At 48.2% G+C, this 20658-nt stretch overlaps 1 protein-coding gene across 1 annotated transcript in view; it reads left to right on the top strand.

Annotated features, from left to right (window-relative positions):
* Positions 1-6446: 6446 nt before the first annotated feature.
* The window catches only part of LOC119460695 (atrial natriuretic peptide-converting enzyme-like), a 30048-nt gene continuing 15836 nt past the window's right edge, over positions 6447-20658 (top strand). The window contains 5 exon segments of the mRNA XM_037721747.2: positions 6447-6522; positions 7411-7572; positions 12025-12231; positions 12234-12263; positions 19760-19882. Coding sequence (XP_037577675.1) covers positions 6447-6522; positions 7411-7572; positions 12025-12231; positions 12234-12263; positions 19760-19882 — 598 coding nt within the window.

Below are 20658 nucleotides of genomic sequence, written 5' to 3' on the forward strand. Positions count from 1 at the left end.
ATTTGTACAGTAATTCTGCATTCGTGCACAAAAGTTGTCCGTTCAAATTAATTCTAAAGACGAGGACGCGGTTCATACGACTGCATCACTGATACCACACTTGAAAGCGTTTGGCATCCACTCACGATGATTTACAAATACACATAGCGTATTACTGAAGCTTAACAGATAGAAACACAACTGCGATCGATGGGATGTTTACAACGTCCAAACTAACTATTAGACTATGGGAGACGCCATAACGGAGAGATCTGGGTTAATTCTGACCGCCTGTTTTAGCGCGAACCTTTAGATCTAAGTTCACAAGCGTTCTTGCATTCGGGCCCCATTGGAATGCACGTCGCCGACGGCCGGAGTCGAACTCGCGCTTAGCACCTGAGTACCGGTGCCACTGATATACACGCAGTGCGGTTGTGAAGTCGGACTAACGGTAACGGCAAACGCATTTCATAATGCCGCCTGATCAGGACGTGATTATGCAGGCTTTTGATGTGCTGCAGTGAAGGCAGAATACCTAAAATATTCGCACCCCAGTGTGACTGCTGAAGTTTTGACATTAAACCAGTCGAATGCGTTTGAGGCATTCGGCTGTGCTGTCATGTATTATACACAAACTGGCGAATTCGTCCTGTCTCGTTAATTCTTGTGTCGTAGGTGCTCGCTCTGAGTTTTACCATAGAGATGCCCGACTTGCCCTTCAAACCTACCTTGTTGAGTCGACTTCTGGAAGGTTCGGAACGATAGCCACGAGACAGGTTATAACTTTGCCCTAAGCTGATGACCGGTCGCTGAGTTGGCCACAAGAGGAACCGCATAGTGGGACACTTGGTTCACGTGCTCGGTCGAGGGACCATTGGTGCGAAGCTATATACCCTGCGGCGGATTACAAGCGAACGCCTCTGAGTCATAACCCCGTCTCTAAGCAACGCAAGGATATCGTGTACACTTGCGGTGAAAGCTGGTAAGATTAGCGCCGGGTCGATTGCGGCAGCGCTGGATGACGTCTAATGAAACCAATGAGCGCTTAATCTGAGGTCAAGCATTGTCGACGCCCATGGTCGCTCGCTCGTTTATATACGCACTCTTGACGGTATACATATTTGAACATTTTACTGCATGGCGTACAGCTGCAGTCAGACTTATCCCGGACACGCCTTTAGCGCCCGTTAATTCGTCGCTTCTTTTGCTGGCGGAGATAATGTTTTCCGGTATCACCGTCTCGCAAGTGCTTACTATAATTGGTCCGTCTCCTTCGCAAGACGACTGATTTTTGCGTTTCGTGACCCGAGTCTGCAAAATAAGGCCGCTCAAAGAGTGCGGTAAGTGTCCTGATCAACTCTGGTGGCGGCTGTATATACTTATATAATTCGTTGCGTACTCCCGAAGCTGTGGAGCAGCATTCATTGCCCTGTTGCTGTTCGGAACGTTGACTTTGAAAGTACTGGTGTCATACTTACGTAGCACGAAAACTTGCAGTAGTAGGGGGTCCATTTCATAATTAAAGTTTTTCGTTCGTAAGAGTTGAGTTTGCCAGTGACCGATTATCTTCGCAATTCCGTGCCAGCTTTCACAACTTGACCGCGCAGGTTCTTAAGAACCTCTTTGGCGTATACGAACCGCTTTGTGAATATGAGCCGAGTTGCATAGGAAATGCCACGCCTCTGCGGGACTTCGGTCGTAAACGCTTCTGAACATTGTGGCGATTACCATGCATCGTAGAGCCCATCGTATAACGCGTAGCTAGTGTTGCCTCATGACGACGCGTGATACATGTAATTTCTTTCGAAAACGATGCAGAGAGGAGGATGTTCTTGGGTATACTGCCGCGTCCACCCCCCGCTCAATTTCGTTGAACTTAAACAGAATATGAAAGACCTAGCGACTGGTGAATAGAAAGGTTTCGACTTCCTACTAATGGCTAATCCACGGAAATAAATAAAGAAAGACAGAAAGAAAGCTTAAATTCACAACACGCTGAGCTCGAGCCCAGAGTTCTCAAATTACGAAAATCTACCACCACAATCGACACGAAAGTGCCCGTATTGCATTATCATGCGTGTCCTTGTTGCCTCAATCCGAACTTCCGCAAACGTCAGTGCTCGTACCACTCAAGTAAAGGCAAAATTTCGCATATTGACATCATGCGTGAGGCTATAGTTCGTCGATCGTCTCCATACTCTAAAGCAAGGGGACGTCATGTGTATCATAGACGCATGCACAGAGTTGTAAGGCAGAAGGCGTCATATAGTCAGTTGCTCTTGATAACCCACGATTCTGAGAGGACCCCACTGCCAGTCACATTTCACACGGAGTGTTTAGACCCTCGACTGCGTGGCTGCGAAGGCGGCAACTACCGTGCTTATACAGAATTTCTAAAGATCAATGTGGCAGAACGCAATTCTGGTCTTGAGCTGGATTATACGGACATTACTTGCACGACGAATCGAAATTCATAATCGAATAATGAACAAATTTCAGTGATTAAAATTTTAACTAATTACTTTGCGGTACATATTGCAATTTGCGAACTGTAACCGATGAATTCGCAAGGTGCATCCACTTGGAATGAACCCTCAGGATAACATCAGTTACGAGATATTCACTCCCAATGTGTGCGACGAAATACACTGGCGTTTCAGTTACTTTCGTGCTTCAATCTATAAAATTGCATTTTGTTAAAAGTGGAAAAATAGTGAACTTTTACTGAAAGTTTCACGGCGCATTAGTATATCAGAACCCGTGCCATCCTCATAGTTCGTTCCAAGTGGTATGTCTTGTAAGCTCACCGGCTACAATGAGTAAATTGCAATACGCGCTTAATTGCAATAAGTAGTACGTTAAAAACTTAACTTCAAATGAATTATGTAATTAGTCAAGTATGCATTTCGATTTCTCGTGCGAGTAATGTCCACGTCTTCGAGCAATTAGAGTTGTGCTGTCTGCTACAGGCAATTTTTAAAAAATCCGTTTAGTATAAAAAGACAAACCTAATTACGTGGCTATATTTACACTATGACACAGACACCGATAGCAAACGGTTACTGCGCCGTCTTAAATGGACGCAAAACAAAACATGTAAAGGTGAACTATAAATTCGTGGTATAGACCGATGAAATTGCGAATAGGTCAGTTTCGCCCCACGCGGGGTTTCGATATGTCGGGAAAGGACGTGAAAAGGAAGAACAGGTGGCAATACCGCACTGAAATTGCCGTACCAGCTCCCCGGCGGCGACGCCATATATGTTAAAATTAAAAATTAGATTATGGGGTTTTACGTGCCAAAACCACGGTCTGATTATGAGGCACGCCGTAGTGGGGAACTACGGAAATTTGGACCACCTGGGGTTCTTTAACGTGCACCTAAATCTAACCATATATGTTAGTAGAATCTCGCTCAAGCTGCTTAACGCCTTACAAAAAAAAAAAAGCAAGAAAAGTTGCAATGTATTGACAAATTAAGAAAAACTCGGCCTGGCGACTTATGAATACTCTTCCTGTAAATAAAAAGAAAGAAAGAAAATTAAAGGCACAACGACACAGTGAAACCCGTGATGTCATGAGTACCGGGTTTATATAACGCCTCCTAGATAGCAGGCCTGCGCACTCTGCTTTGTGATGTCACGCTACTTGGACCTAAATTTCCGTTGCCGAACCCGTGGCCAAAGCCAGAAGGCAATAAGACTCCGAGAACTTGCATATATAATCACGGTGAATCGTGCAATTTATAACGCAACGTATGTTCGAAGCCATAATAAGGACGAATTCGTTTAAGCAAATCCATGTGCTAACCATGGTTCCCACGCTGGCTGAACGGCCGTGCTTCCAGCTCCCGTAGACACTAGCGCCAGACTTGCCCCTAGTGAGTATTGCATGAAACTATACGCAGTGCGCGACCGAGACGTTTCCCTGGGCCGCCTGTGGCCACGTAAAGAGCGCAGAGTCCAAGTAGTATGTGTATACGAACTAGCCGCGCCAAGAGTAATCCAAGCTGATGCAGGCGCCGTTGTATATACACGTCGGGGCGTCGCTGCTTGATACACGTCTCCGTTGCAGTTGCGGCCCTTCTCCAGTGTGGTGTCAAATGACGCAACATGCTGCCCATACTAAGCGATGCCGCACAATGTAGAAGCCTGGAAGTTTCCTAAGGATACACTCTGCAAGAAGGAAGGACAAAGGGAAGATACATCGAACGTTTTAATTAAACTCAGTGGTATTACGTGGCACAAAACCACGATATGATTATGAGGCACGCCGTACGTATGCATCGGGGACTCCCGATTAATTTTGACCACCCGGGGTTCTTTAACCTGCACCTAATGCACGGTACACGACCGTCATTGCATTTCGCCACCGAAATGCGACAGCCGTGGCTGGGAATCGAACCCGCGACATCGTGTTTGGCGGCGCAACGCCATAGCCACTAATTAAGTTACCGTGGCGGGTCGCAAGTTCTTCGTGTTCTTTTTTTTTTAACACGAAAGTGTTTTATGCCGGGGTCCACCAAGACTTCACTGACGTATTTCCGTCACGGAAATACGTCACACGAACATACACGAACATAATACAAAGAAAGAAACCAGAAGAAAAAGTTCCACAAGCATGCAAAATTTGGAAATCGAACCCACGACCTCTCGGTCCGCGACGATAGATCGCCGAGCGTTTAACCCATTGCGCCACAAACGCATGTGCAGAGAGCTACACAGACGCGCCTTATATATCTAACACTCCTCCGTGTACCCGCGCTCTTGCTCGGGGCGGTGCTGCCGCCTACGAGCAGAAAAGAGAAGTACTGCATTATGACACTAACGCGCACCGACAGTGAACGCTTCGGTGGTCTCAGCACTACGACGCCTCGATGCCAGCATTCGAAGGGACGCTGGCATCAAGAAGCACTACCAACGCGTTCTCGCAGAAGCACTACTAGGTGGCGTTCACCGTACTCAGCACAGCGGAGCGTGGCCTCCGCAATTAGCTCTGAAAATGTTTCTGAAGTTGATCGCGGAGGCTGCAATTACGACGCGCTGTACGCGCTGATTTGACTCGGTGACGATTCAGTTACGTGCTTTGTCTTGCGCGTTGTATTAGTGTGTCAGTTACGTGCTTCGTCTTTCGCGTTGTGCTAGCGTGTGCAGCGTAGTGCAGCTTCCATATGCACGACGGTTGCTCATGGTCATCGACGTTGGTAGTCGTGATGGAGGAGACGTGCCACCAGGCGTCAGCGTGGGTGCATCAACGCCTAAGGGCGCTTTAGCCACAAAACACCAATAGACATTATATATCAATGTGCAATAAACATTACACTACTTCTGTGAAGACACGTTTCACTTTCGTGTTCTATACCGATTCCTATATAAGAGGGATCAACCACATTTTTTTTCATATCCGCTGTGTCTAGTAGCATGGCATAAGAGATAGGCTGTATTGCGGTAGAACCCGGTTGATACATTCTTAGTGGACTACGGGAAAGAACGCATAATCCGGGAAAACGTAACCTCCGGTAACGCGTGTGGCAGTACTACAGACCGAACAAAATGCTAACCTAAAACAAAACTTTATTTGAAGCTGAATACAAAGCCAAGTAACTACTGAGGACAATCTGAACAGAACTCGCTATCGCTGCTTGGCAATAGCCATTGAAATTTAAACACTTTTTGGTTGTTTCGTTTTTTGTGGCTGTAGCCGTGAGTCACACTGAATGAAGCGTGTCGCGTCACGAGGCAGACATGTTAGAAATACACTAGTGAGCGTTTGAAACTGGTGGCTGTAAAATGGCTATCCGGTGATGAAAGACCTACATATAATCGCTGAAATGAAGAAGCACTCCCTATTTGGGCGGTTGCTTTCGATTGCGCTGGTGTATAAATTGAAGTAGGTGCGATAGAAGCGACGTATTGCTACTAGCGCGTGCTTCTAAGGTGCGCTTCCACAATGTTATTTCTTTAATTGCTTGCACCATTAAGCCGCCTTTTAACTACATATACTTGCACGCGTACCCTCTTTTGAGTCTTTAAGTGCAGCTCAGGCGCGTCGTAGAGTTTTTGTACTAACTAAATGTATGCTGTTAACCTGTAATCATCCGGAAGTTATGAAAACGGACATAAGCCGGTTCAAACCAGTTTGAATTATTTTTTCGTTCCGGGGTTGAACCACAACTGAACTTTCTTCTCTAAACAGGAAAGGGAAACCGGAACGAAAAAGAAATTATTCGGTTCTACATGGTATCAAATTAAACGAAATGTTTTTGCCGGTCGCATCGTCAGAGTATGGCCACGGGCAGCATGTCCCGACTGCTCGAACCGCTAATGCGCTGTCACGCAGCTGGCAACGATCTATGTCTGAGACAGGGCAATGCAAGAAGTCATTCTGGCCAGAACCACTTGCACGTTCATCTCCTCCCAGGCGACCCCGCGTTCATCTCGGCCCACAGCTGAGCCCTCCTCGAAGCCATGGACGGAGGCCGGCGCACGTTTGACGTCTTGCTGCACCTCGCACTGGCCGGATTCGCCTACTGCTACTTCAATGGTGAGCTAAACACCCGCTTCTGTATAATGGAGGCACGAAGAGTCCATCCAGCCTATACGCGGGCTAGTTTTCTTTAGGTAACAAGGCGGCTACGTGTTCCAATGTACCATCGATATTTATTAAGCAATGTTATACTGAGAAAGCAGCAAATATTGAAACAAAGTGACCTGTCAATATCATTTTATTCCTTCGAAATTCTATTTGCAGATATTTAGCTGAAAATTGTTTGGTTACTATCGGTAAAAATGAAGAGCAAACATCTCTCAATTGAACCTCGGTCTGCATGAGACCGCGTTGCCGGTAACATTAGCGTGATGTATGTCATACGTAGAGTTGGTGAACGACAAGCATGAAGGGAACGGAGGGGCTCAATTTAGTAACAGCCATACAAATACAGCATACAATCAAGCTAAGGAAAACGTAAGAAAGATTAACTATATATTTTCTTAAAGGAATGCTCAAATCGTTAATAATGGTGGTTAAATTTGTGATAAACTTTATCTTATTATTGAAGGAAACGGGAAATGGAGGTGGACGAAATAACAACTTGCCACCGGCTGTTAGTTCGGCTCCAACCGGCAGCAGTTCGCGAGAACGGCGTCCGGTTCTTCGGCGCTGTCCGCGAACCGCCGAAAAAAAGGGTTTGACTACACCTCACATACAAGCGGGTCGAGCTGAGTCAACGTATTCGGTGCACCAGTCCCTACTCGACAGTCACCCAGCCCTATACCGGCGAGCGTTTACATGAAACCGACAGGCGATCAAGTAGATTGCCACAGGTCGACCCGGTCAGCTGGTTCGTGTAAACGTCCTGTGGCCTGTACCACATAATCAGGAAGTATAGAGAGTTGGCGCGTTCACTTGTCTGTATGTACCCGACGCATGCAGGCGCCGACAACTCGCTGTACACGCTGGACGGCCTGGGCCTGCCGCTGGTGCTGCCCGGCAGGTACCCGTCGAGTCGCAGTCACGCCAGAAACGTGGCCAAGTTCTACGGACACCCCGTTCTGCCGAGGACGTCGTGGATGACCGAGAACTCGTACAGGTCAGGTACGTGCGCCGCGCTAATGGAAACGATGCTGTAATCACTTCAGTCGTCAAGGGAGATCGCCGTAAGAACTCGCCTCGCATTAGAGGACGACCGTGTGACAGTGTGTGATTATCATTCGAGACGAAGGCGACGTTATGTACTCTAATGATTGTTGCTGGGGGACGAATTGGTTTTGGTAGTAACTTGATACAAATTACCGCAGTTAAATGTCCAGGCGCCGTATTCACAAGGTTCTTCCTTCGTAATTGCTGTTTGCCATTGGTCGGCTGCTTTCAGTAATAGCATTTCAAATTTCATAATCGGCTATATGGCATCTTTTCTTATGAACAGTTCTATAACGTAGGAGTGTTTTTGTTTATGCGAGACCGCAAGTAATTCGTCACGCCAGCGGGCCAATGACTCACCAGGTATACTAGTGTGATCGAGCAGGTAAAATGACAACACAATACCGAAGTACGGGCTGACAGGAAGGTCGACCCTTACCTCATTTATTGAGTTAGATCTCAAAAGAGCAAGTCGTGTTATTTGATGCTTGAAGGGCAAGGCAATATAGGTGTAGCTGGCTGAAACGCTTAGAATATCAGGCCGTTATTTATCTCATTATAAGCTGTAGCTCGCGATAAAGACACTTGATGGAATACGCCGCGTCTCTGTATTCGCCTTAGCTCGGAGAAAGACGTATCTACGCAGAGAGTGTACGGAGTACCTGTACAGCAGGCCACAATACCCGAGTTCGGTACCCTTTACTCTACGATCGCACATTTCCGCGAGAACCTCCGTGTTTATTTCACCTGACCCAGACGCATACGGTCGGCAATCAAAAGCGCTGTTTTCAGAAATGTATCGCATGCTTTAGCGCTGCAAAGACTGGAGACAGGTAGTACTTTGCCCTTCAAAACAGTTTATACCCGGGTCGATAAACGAACAACCGTTATTTTTATTTTCTCTCTCTCTCTCTCTCTCTTTTCTTTCTGCCGACCGTATACTGTGTCACGCGCACGCGTGGTAAGTCTGTTAAGCCAAACGGCCTGTTTAATAAACACCGCTCCTAGGAGCACAAGTAACCATGATCGCGCAACCTGCAGTAGTCATCTATCTGGTCCTCGCCCTGATGCCCCACAAAGGGCGTACTGCGAAAGCGTATCGATCCCCGTTTGCGTCTAACGTTCATCCTAATAGCGGCTCTGAATCATGACGAGGGGGGGGGGGGGGGGGGACGTCCATCGCGGAAAATATTCGTCTCACAAACACTCCCACAAGCTATAAGGGAACGCGCCAACAAAAGCGCTCGCCGTGCAGATTTAGTCTAATCACTAACGCAAGACCGGTCGCCCCCCTTCCCCCTCCTTCACCCGCCTACCTCCTGTCGAACGATCAATTAGTCCTTTTCCTGCAGTGAACCACGAGTACACGATTGAACCTGTGTGTACACAGCAATCGCTCGCCGGCTACACGATGCATGTCAATGGTTCATGAGGCGTAATAGACAAGGGGCCATTGAACCCGGGCGCGCAGCAGGTCGATCAGCCGAAGACGAAGTGCCGAGCGTAAAGGATGTGCGTGCCCCTTCTATAGCGAAGGACGCGTATTAGCGAAGGACGTTCGCGCGTGGTGAGGGAGTGCCACCGATACACCGCGCGCGACTCCGTGGCCCGTCCCACGATCACGCCGCGCGCGGGCCGTGTAATATTACAGCGAAAACAGGGACGCTGCAGGCGAAGAAAGCGAAAAACAGCGCCGATCCGTGTTTGTTGCTCATATGCGCGGTCTGTGCGCGCATACGCTCGAGCCCAGCGGAGAGACCACAAACGGGGTCGCGTTTCGCCGCGCCGTCAAACAACGCGGGCATGCGCATCTCTCGCCGATTTTTTCGGACAGCTATAGTGGGGCCGCGATTACCATGCGCGCGAGCGCGCCCTCCGAGTATTAAGCTCAGCGCATCCTTTCACTGGCGTGGACGAAGCGAGAACAAGAAAACGAGAGGCCGTCCCTTCTCCTGGTGCTTCTGCTGACACCGCATCATGAAACATCCGCGATGACAGTCTTGGCTGCTTGCTTGCTTGCTTGCACCGTCGCTGCTATATATCTATACGTGCAGGCGTCTTGGCCACGCGCCGAGCTAACGTGCGCGCGCAGGGTAATGAGTATTCGCCTAAATAGCATGCATCACGGGAGAGCTCCTGTACCGCTTCGACCCTCATTCTCCGCATCTTTAGATGCCACTCGTGCTCTTCCAGGTTAATCGTCCTCGCTGGCCGGCCGCTGCGAGCTTCTCCCCCGACCGTCGGGAGCCCTGTGGACGTGACGGGGGGGACAAGCGACCTGACACCAAAATGAAAACGCCCGCTGGGGCGCCTTATACCTACATAGTTGGCGGGAGGGCGCGCGTCTTATATATGTACATTTTGTACGTGTATACATCGCGTGACCCTGAATCGCCCCATCCTTAGCCCGAGAGAAAACACGCGCGTCCGGCAGCCCTGGTTTGTGTGCGCACGTCGTCGTCGAGTTGCCGTCGTCGACGTATCGTCGTTGGCGGAGCGGGCTTCGGTCGGCGCCGACCTGGCGCCGAAAACGACGCCGAATGCGTGCCGGCTCCGGTTTAGTTTCGCTCGGTTTGTGAAACGCGGATAGGGAGGAAGAAGAAGAAGAATTCGGAACGGCAGAACCCGCATCAGATGCACGACTCGCTCGACTCTTGCTGCGGAGCGCACAGGGACGCCCCCCTCGAGTTATCCTTCGTCTGATGATGCTGGTTCTATGAACGGATAGGGCCACACTATAGACTTCTTGGCAGGACGTGCATGGTCAGAAGGGTGATCTGGGTACCCCGTATGGTATAACGACGCCGAAAACCTTTATTCGGCTATCGGCTCAGTGCGATTTGAGCGCGTTCCGGGAGACCGGTTTCACGCGCACGTCGTACAGGTGAATGCGGCCGAGATAGCATGTATAGGCGTCCATTCATTGTGACCGCCATAGAAAACTTGACTTGGTTTGTGTTAGTATGGGCGTATGCTTTCGGAGAGATTCATTCGCGGATATAGAAGAAGCGCCAATTCGATTGCGCAAGCACCGTTAGTAGCAGATTGGCGAAGGAAACTTTATTGCGTGGACGCGTGCTGCGACACGGATTTCTATCCCTTCCCGCATACTTTCTTTCTTTCTTTCTTTCTTTCTTTCTTTCTTTCTTTCTTTCTTTCTTTCTTTCTTTCTTTCTTTCTTTCTTGCCAGTTTGTTTTTGAATAAGTAGTGAGCTACCTTTCTATTTTTTTTTTTTTTTTTCGTCATACTCTGAGAGTATAAAGGAGCAATCTGACATGCTTTGCATTTCTGTGAGGCGCGGGACTAGAATGTTGTTTTTATTTCCCTTACTTTTGTGTATGTATTTAGGTCTTTGTGGAGTGTGTGTGTGTGTGTGTGTGTGTGTGTGTGTGTGTGTGTGTGTGGTGTGTGTGTGTGTGTGTGTGTGTGTGTGTGTGTGTGTGTGTGTGTGTGTGTGTGTGTGTGTGTGTGTGTGTGTGTGTGTGTGTGTGTGTGTGTGTGTGTGTGTGTGTGTGTGTGTGTGTGTGTGTGTGTGTGTGTGTGTGTGTGTGTGTGTGTTATGTGAGGGAGGAGGTAACGTTGATTTCTTAACCATGTGTTATGATAGCCGACTCTGAGGTAGCCTTACTTTCCGTTGGTCTGCAGTACGCTGTTTGCTCCAAGGACGCAATAAGCAAGCTGCTTGGTAACAAAAGAACGCAGGCTCGATAGAGCTCGCCAACTTAGAGTCCACTATAAGTAAAATTATCCGTAGAACGTTGAATCATCGAATGAAAAGAGATACATGTTTAATGAAAGGCACAGAGGTCGGCCGGAGGCGCTGTCTCTGGCCTGTGCTGATATAGAGAAAGGATGAGGAGGAACAATAATAAAGCAAGCAAGTTGGTCTGAAGACCGTCTATATATAGTGACCGTACACTTTTTACTGACTGTAGAATGTAGAATGACTGTAGAATGCATACTGACTGTAGAATGTAGACAAAAGTCTATAGACAATTCATATAGACCAATGCTCAGAGATACACTTATTGCCTCATATCTATACACGTAATACGTAGTATGCCCATTTATTCCTTCAAACTACGCACCCGCTTCAGCTACCTGCACGCTCTCGCTCATCGCAAACAGGGTCGGGTCGTGAAAGGTTGCTCCCTCAACAAATGTATGTACAGTGGAATCTCGTTGATACGATTCTGCCTAATACGGTTTCCGGATAGTACGTTTCTTTTTCCTTTCGCGATAATACGATTTGGTTGGACAATACGTTGGATAATACGATTTTTCGATGCCATACGCACTATTTTCCGATTCCCGTGAAGATCCTATCAACGAGATTCCATTGTATACGCCAGTCCTGAACGTTGTAGCCTCACGCGCTTTCTGTCCGTGCGTCTGCGCAAACGCAGAGGCCATCTGCCGCCCGCGGCAGTTGTCGCTGTGCGACGACGTGTTGCCGTACAACTCGACGTTGCTGCCGAACCTGGTGGGCGACCGGGACCGCGTATCCCTGGACCGGACGCTGCTCTTCTTCGCGCTCATGCTCAAGACCGAGTGCAACCCGAGGCTGAAGCAGCTGCTCTGCGCGCTGCTCGAGCCGCCCTGCCGCGGTGGGAGGACCTGCTGCCGTGCCGCAAGTTCTGCAAAGGTATTCGCGTCATTCTCATCCTCTTCAAGCTCCCTGCGTATGCGGCGAGAGTATTCTTTGCGGTTACTCGTGGAGGAAAGTCTGATGCATTGGAGAACATTCAAACGGAGCAGAGCGCACGAACGAAGCAACGTGCACGCGGGCACGCGCAAATGCCAACCTCAACAAATTGCTTTATTTGAAATGCGACGCAATATATAACTGAAGCTATAGTGCTTGTGCGTTCACTCCATTCGTGTCTGTCCTATGTTGCGTTTGAACGTTCTTCAGTTATGTCTTAGCAACGAGGCCGACTTACTCTACGCTCAGCTGATGCAGTCATTGCATCGGTTTCTCGTAACTGCTTCTCTTTTCATTTTTTTTTTTTTTGCGGAATTCAGTTGAAATCTGGTTAAAACCTGCCTAAACCTGTTGAAACCTGTTGCACACTTAGTGGGCATAGTAGTTGTATACTAGTCGCATGTCTAATTATCACGCGGAATTGGACTGTGTGTCTCCTGTGTAGGGGTTTCATCGTACAATTCGAGTGAAAATATTACAGAAAGCATATACAGGATCGGAGTGTGAGGGAGATATATAGAAACTACGGCATAGAATAATATAGAATAACGGAACGTTATTTATTAGTTAATATAAATATATATAAACATCATAGCAAGCACGTCTCACTATCACCATGCGCGTGTTCGCGTCAAAGGTATCCTATCCTACATTACTTCCAGCTTTTGCAACTGTATACATCACCGCCGTCTGTTTGGACCTCAGCATAAGTGGTACACATCGATGTTGTACACATCGAACCGGGGGGGGGGGGGGGGGGGGGCAACCGTGAATTGTCACATGAATTGTCACCGTGCATTGTCAACCGTGAATCGTCATGAAGCTGCACCAGAGGGTTACAAGATGAAGCACTGTGTGTGTTAACTGGCAACAGTCCACTTGTTCTTGTAGTGCATTAGAGCACAAGAGAAGTTCATTATCGGTTGCAGAGATCAAAAGATCTGTCGCTTATAATTCGACCAAGGAGAGTAATGAATTCCGGCCACTTTCACACTGAAAGTGATCTGCGAAAGAGCGCAACCGACGCCTGTATGTTACCTGACTTAACGCTACTGTTTGCTGGGATAGTTCTTGTCAGTGGTGTAATAGGACGCGAAACGCTCTTTCCTGTCCTGTTCATTCCCGTTGTTCCTCGTATTATTACACCAGTAACAAAAGTCACGTGACTGTTTACATCTCACTGCAGAGAGAGCATGAAACGGGAGACCACAGGTTGGTAAGGATGACGGGCTTCAACTTGTGCATTAGGATCAATCGTCGGGCTCTTTCCGATAAAAAGATTGTATAATTTTCATATGTAGCCTCTCGTGGGAGACCTGAGCCCGGGTCGTCAAAACTGCAGGGCAACTCAATAAAGTTATTACCATCCATACCCTCTAACTACTACACCGAGTCATTAATATGTGTACCTCTGTGGGAAAAGCAATTCCGTGGAAATCGCAAAATTATTGCATCTTCCATATTTTTAAGGAATATCAAACTCGTGTTACGAAACATGCTCTCCAGAAGACCATCGACAGCATGTAACAATGAAGCCTATATACCGCCGGCAAAGCTGTGTTTCCCCTGTGTTTCTTTTATAGCGAAGCTTTATATGGCTAGCCGAAATCGCCTGTTCACAGAAAACGATCATCATCAGCATTGGCTCGAGCGTCGTCGTCTTCTTCCACAGCTGGCTGCGTTGCCGCCCATCATTCCAGCGTAGAATTTCACTTCTCTTCTGTCGTCGTAATGGGGAGGCCGCGTTTACGGGGGTATGAGCCATTGCTTAAGGGGGTATGAGCCATTCATTGTCTTACCGTAACGGACAGATTTAATTTTGAAGGCAATTTAATTTCGAAGAATCGCAAGCGGCAATGGCGGGCGAATGCTGCTAACCTCGCCGCCGAGCAAACTCGAGACATCGAACGCAAGCGACAACGGCGGACTGCGGGCATATACCGTCAATGACGTCATTCTCTCCGTCGCAGCTGAACGTGTGTGTAACCTCACAATTGAGAAATGTTTAATGAACCCTCGGGATTAACCCAGTGATAAAAACCGGGGCCGCACGTTTCAGCTTCGCTGTGAACCATCTTCACGGAGTGGAAGGGCCGACCAATTTTTTTGTTTCTTCTTTTAATCCCCCCCTTTCCTTATTCAGATACCTCCGTGAAAACAGACGTGACTATCCGACCTCCAATAATCCATTTCCCAGAGAAGGGAAGCGCTGCAAAACGCACGTAATTCGACCACTGCCTTATCGGCTGTTCGAGACACTAATACGAACGCGCAGTTTAATCGAGCAGGTCGACCCGCGGAGTTCATTTCCTCAGCGAGAGTGCCATGGGAATCGGTCCAAACGGCGCGTTCCTACGCGAGCGTCCTCCTGGACTACTTTCGGCCGCGCAGGAACGTTCCCTGCCTCCTATACAGGGGCGCAGCAGCCTCTTTTCCTTCCAATGTGGGGTCAACAGAGCAATCGTGCAGCGATGCGTGAGGAGCGATAGAAAGACGACCCGGAGGGAACGCGCAGTATATGACGCAACGATCGCAAGCATGCAGCGCGTGGTGCATCTTGGACGGAAAGAGTCTTGCCGGACAAGCGACAGGCGGAAAGTGTCCGTCTCCCTCTTTATGTTTCTTTCCGTCCTCCTCCCCATCGTGCGTCCGGGAATGAACCAAGTGGACAACTAAAGATGCCTTGCTTACGGTGGTCCGAATGTAATAGCTGCGCAAGAATTGTCTGCCTTTTAGCCGGTGCATAGTTCAAGCAGAACATCACTTCGCCAATCGTGTTGTTTTAGGATGGCTTCTTGTTGCATAGGTTCCTCGAGAGAGGCGACGACAAGGAGAAAGCTATACTGCTGCAAAAAAAAAAAAAAATAATAATAAGAGCGACTGATTTTACAGTTACAGCTGTAAGATTGCCTCCCCAACCATCAACAAGCATGTACTGCTAATATTAAATATGGCAAATCAGGTCTGAAGAATTCCGCAAGGTGGAGAAAGGTTCCAGAAGAGGAAATTTGTCATCCATCCGAATGTAGAACGAAGCTACAAAGAAAAACTATACGGTTTCCTCAGAAAGAAAAGCTTCGCAGTTCAGGAAAAATCTGTCCTTCAGTGCGTACACTTAATTCGGGATAATGAAAACTTCGAACAAAGCGATATTTCGAATAAAGCGATTTCGTTATTATCGGGTATCAATGTGATTGTATTGGCTGGTTAGCGTTTCTCAATCGCACCTGTTTCTCTCTCTCTCTCTGCTCTTATTCTTCCTAGTAGAACGGACAAAAATATACTATATGGCCTACCGGTTATACGAAATGTTGAGCAGCCGACAATTTACAACGAAACAAGCTTACCCAACAGGACTGAAAACGATCGTTTGCCACGTGACCTTCGACACCACCGAGTAGCGAGATGACCTTCTCGATAAGGAGGTTCAATCCGGCGACACTGTACACGACGATGCATAGCTTACATAATCCGTCCCAATCTTAACGCTTTTGCGACCTCTCGCCCACTGCCAGTCTGTAGCTATAGTGCTTAGGCTTCAATATCGAATACCATGACCCGATACGGGACCGACAGCATCGCTCAGCGCTAAAGCTGGCGTAAGCGAGTAGCACGGGTTGCTTAGGTTAGCTGGTTTTCCGTCGACGTGACGAACACATGCACGCCGTCGCATAGAGGTACCGAGAGGGAGGCAGATCGCGAAGACGTGCTGCTACCAAGACAGAGTTGCAGAGTTGATCTCGAACGTCTAGGCGTCGGTGAGCAAACAAACGCATTCAGAAAGAAACGAAAGCTAACGCAACGTGGCGGGTGACCTGTAAGGTCACGGGCAGGGATTGGTGTCTGCCGCAAACGGAGTGCGACACCCTTTTATGTCTTGTACCGCTCCTTGTTTCTAGTTATCCCGCATACCCTCCGACCCGTCTCTCTTCCTCCATCTCTCTTGGTTAGCACTAGTTCAACAGGCGCACCCAGCGATGCGCTTTGCAGGGCGGAACATTCGACCTGCGTTCGTCGGTCGGCTGCATGGCGATGACCCCGTCGGGACATCGCTCTTCTTTCTACATTATCTCCGCTTCGGCCGCCGCGGGTCGTCGCTGCCGTCGTTGTCGTCTCGCGAAATAATCGTTTTCGAATTCCGCGTCGCAATCGATCGCCAAGCGGACGTCGTTCCAATGGCCTCTTTCCGAAACCGCCGAAGCCCCAAATAGTAGTCCGGTCCGGCAATATCGTGCAGCGTTCTGAAAGCTTGACGTCGAAAAACTCAACAAGAATGACGCGCTATAAGGCGAACAGTGCGGACGACAGGACAAGAATTCGGAGAGACGGGAACGCGTGCGCTGAACACAGCACCACGTGCTTTATTTATTTATTTATTTATTTATTTATTTATTTATTTATTTATTTATTTATTTATTTATTTATTTATTTATTTATTTATTTATTTGTATGCCTACACTTCGCCCATTCGGGCAATGGGGGGGGGGGGGGGGGAGGGGGGATTACATAATGACAATACACGAAGTATGCACCACATACTGTACATGAGTGAGCATTAGAGAAAAAAGAAGAAAAACCGGTGTACAATTCGCACAGTCGGCAGAATTAACATGTGAAAGAAAACGCGGCGGAAACTATACAATTCAATGACGGGTCAAGACACGTAAAGGGAATGCGAAACCCATACTATAGAGGTACTCAACCAAACAATATGGGAACCCACTAACAGCACTGGTAAGCTGCTGAGCCAGAACGCAAGATGCGCTGATTATGGCACGCAAAAATTCTATAGATAGCATTTGCGTGGGAAGCCCCCCCCCCCCCCCCCCCCCCCCCGAAAAAAAAAAAAAAGAAGAGTTATCCGCCTTTCTTTCTTCTTGTCATGCCATCTGCACTGTTCTCTATGCTACTCAACCAGCGCAAATTCGTGCTATCGAGCCAGTACAGAGAGATCTGAGAGGTCGGCCTGAATCAAAGGTCTGAGCTACTATACTCGGCGCTAGGGAAGGAATGTGGCGCTAATGCAGGCGCAAGTTGGCATACGCTAGCGCAAGACAGGGGTAATTGGAGATCGCAGGGACATCGCCTTCGTCCTGCAGTGGACATAAAAATATAGGCTGATGATGATGATGATGATGATGATGTGGCGCTAAAGGATAGATAGATAGATAGATAGATAGATAGATAGATAGATAGATAGATAGATAGATAGATAGATAGATAGATAGATAGATAGATAGATAGATAGATAGATAGATAGATAGATAGATAGATAGATAGTGTGCGTGCGTGCGTGCGTGCGTGCGTGCGTGCGCACGCACGCACGCACGCGCACACATGATGGAGACGGAACGCCGAAACCATCTACTTTACAACGGCCCTATAGCTTATATCGCAAAGTGCAACTTTGGAGAGCTAACTCGAAGAGTTAAAGCACATGTGCACTGGCACACGCACGCTGGCAAATCCAAACATCCACGATTACAACGGCCGCCACGGCACCGTGCCAATCAGCAACACTTCTCACGTGCTACAACAGCTTCGTGAATATCGAGCTATAGCATTCACAACGCTGTCGTGTTTTAGTGACGCAGAGTGCGCCTCTTACGTCGCGGTGTGTCCGGTGCACGTCGGCGAACGTCCTCGATAACCACGAAGGACGCTGTGCGTAATGAACGGGTTACGCCGGCCGCGGGCTAGCGGTGGCCGCTGGAGCGTTCGCACGCGCTGACTGACTGATTCGCGGCGGCTGAAAAGAGCCTCCCCACGCCTCCGGCTTCGAGATGCGCTTTGGTTCGCAGCGGCTCGTTCCCGCGAAAAAACGCTAATCCGGTCGCTGCGCGAGCAGCAATTAAGCCGACGTGCGCTCCTGAGACGTGCACTCCAAATGCGGAGCAGGAAGTTCCCACGCATCGACTCGGCTATATGTCGAAGAGGATCGAATTAATGCTTCGGTTGAATGATCCTCAGCGTGGAAACCATACTGTGTTCACTAATGCCTCCTCTATTTAACGCGCGTTTATGGTACTCTCGAAAAATAAAGGACGCGCGGCGGAAAGGCGCTCATTTGCAACCTAAGGCAGAGGTTGGCCTCGGGCTGATTGCCTCCATAGCCAACGATCCATAGCGGTGTTGTTCGGAGCTGGAAGGAACGAAGAGGGAGAGAATGAAAAGTATGATGAGTGGCGACGAAGATAAAGCGCGGAGGTGCGACAATATATCGGCAAATGGCCGATGGGTTCATGTATAGACGATCATTTCCAGACCTGTACTACCGCAAAACCCTGCATATACAGTAGGAAGCGTAGTTTTGGATTTTCGAGCGTTAAGTTTGGCTCTGGTGTTATGTACGAGTGGCAAAGTTCTCGCGGTTCTTGAATGACCAAGAAACAAGTGGATTCGTAGGACACTCTGTATGAGCAAGAAATCTCATTCGTATCGTAAGAATTGCCACTTGTATTATATCCGGTTTTGGAGCTATTTAGCCATACTTGGCACTTGCGCCACAAAACAACGAATTCATCATTAAATACCCGTTTTCGTATTAATATGCGAGATTTTAAATAAGTAATTGCCTCGATAGACTGGAAGTATAATTTCGGTTGTAATGAACCGAAAGTTGTTCTGGCTGCAGCTTAACGTCAATAAAGACTAAAAAGTACCAACGCCGATCAATCGCAACGAAACTCGGCCCAGGCGTCGTCACTGTAGAGAAGCGCGACATGGACATTTTTAGCATTGAACTTGCGGCAGAGATGAGACTCGCGCAGCGCTGACTTTCAACACAGATTTACTTCAGAAAGGGGGGCACGCTCGAACGCGAAAATATACAGTGACAAAGAATGACAGGAGACAGTGGGGAAAAGGTGGAGAACAGGAAAGGACAGGACATAAATCTTTGCTGGAGGTCAGGCTCCAATCCCTGTCCTTTAAGTTCAACTGTCATGCTAAATATGCCCTACCAAACAATCCCAAAACGAAACTTTTTAGTGACATGAACATTATTTTGTTGGAAACCTTGTCCATCCATCTTTTAGTAGATGTTCTGAAAATATTTTCGGGGTTTATAGTTAACCTTTCTTAGACTTACTACAGAGGTCGTCATTATTAGTCCTTTAGAATAAGACGACAGCTTTTCTATTTGCACGCACGATTTTATAGCTGGAGCACCAGAGGAAGGTTCTGGAACGAACGGTGACAGCGAGCTCTAGAAACAGCCGTGGGATGCCCCTGCAGTGATATATACAGCAATGTCTGTCGGCCTGGGAGCCGTCTGCCTGGCCTCTTTTTTTTTTTTTTTTTTTTTTTTTTTGGCAATGACGAGATAGTTGTGAAGGGGTAATTTACCGAGCTAAGAGGGCTCACTTGGCGGTCATCTCCGTACATTATATAGAGGGGAGATGGTCTCTGACCGGCTCGTGCGTCGCTTTGCGCAGTGGCGACGGAGAACTGCCAGAAGCTGATCCCAGCGACGCTGGCGCTGTCTCGAGTGTTCGACTGCCGTCGCTACCCGGATTCAGACAGCCCGGGAGTTTGCCTCAACCTGGCCAGAAGCGCATGTGAGTATATATCGCATATCGCATACTGTTACACGTCCTCGAACCTGCAGTGCAACATGTATATGGTATAATGGTGCGTCGTCAGTGAACACACGCAGACCGTCTAATCGGGAGTCGCTAACAGGTAGGCGCATTTAGTTCATACCAAGATGAATATGGCGGAGCTGGACAGGTCGCTAAATGCATAAAACCATGGCGGAAGGATAAAAGACTAGAAGAGAGCATGAAGTGAGGCAGCTGGCTTCGGCAGGCAACCTCCTCTTATAACGTGTAAGAACATGTACAACATGTAAGGAGGGGGGGAAGGGGGGGGGGGGTGCAACCGGATAAACAATATAACCTGAGGCATAACCAGCTCGTCTTCGTGAGGACCGGTGAAAAGCTATGCTCGCAGGCTGAAGCGACGGCAACCACGTAACTCCAGCATTGTTGTAGTACTGACAGAAACTGTAATAACACAACGATTATACTAAAGTCACATTCCGATAATATTCTTTCCAACCGCGGCTGCACTCGTAATCATCGGCCGCGGCGGTCACATTTCAAGTGGACAGCAAAACGACGTCCCATATGTGCTGATATAATTTGCAGGAAATAAATAAATCAATCAAGATGTTACAGGGCACAGCGCTTATCACGATAATCGTTCAGTCGGTACGGTGCTAAAATAATGACAAGATAGGCCCAGGCTGTTTTTCTTTTATGCTGCAGATGTGGGTCTGTTGACAGGTTTTTTGGTCGAAGGAGAACTTCGCAAGGCAGGCGACTTCCAGAGG

This window comes from Dermacentor silvarum, chromosome 8 (genome assembly GCF_013339745.2).
Source record: "Dermacentor silvarum isolate Dsil-2018 chromosome 8, BIME_Dsil_1.4, whole genome shotgun sequence".
In the NCBI taxonomy this organism is placed as follows: Eukaryota; Metazoa; Arthropoda; class Arachnida; order Ixodida; family Ixodidae; genus Dermacentor; species Dermacentor silvarum.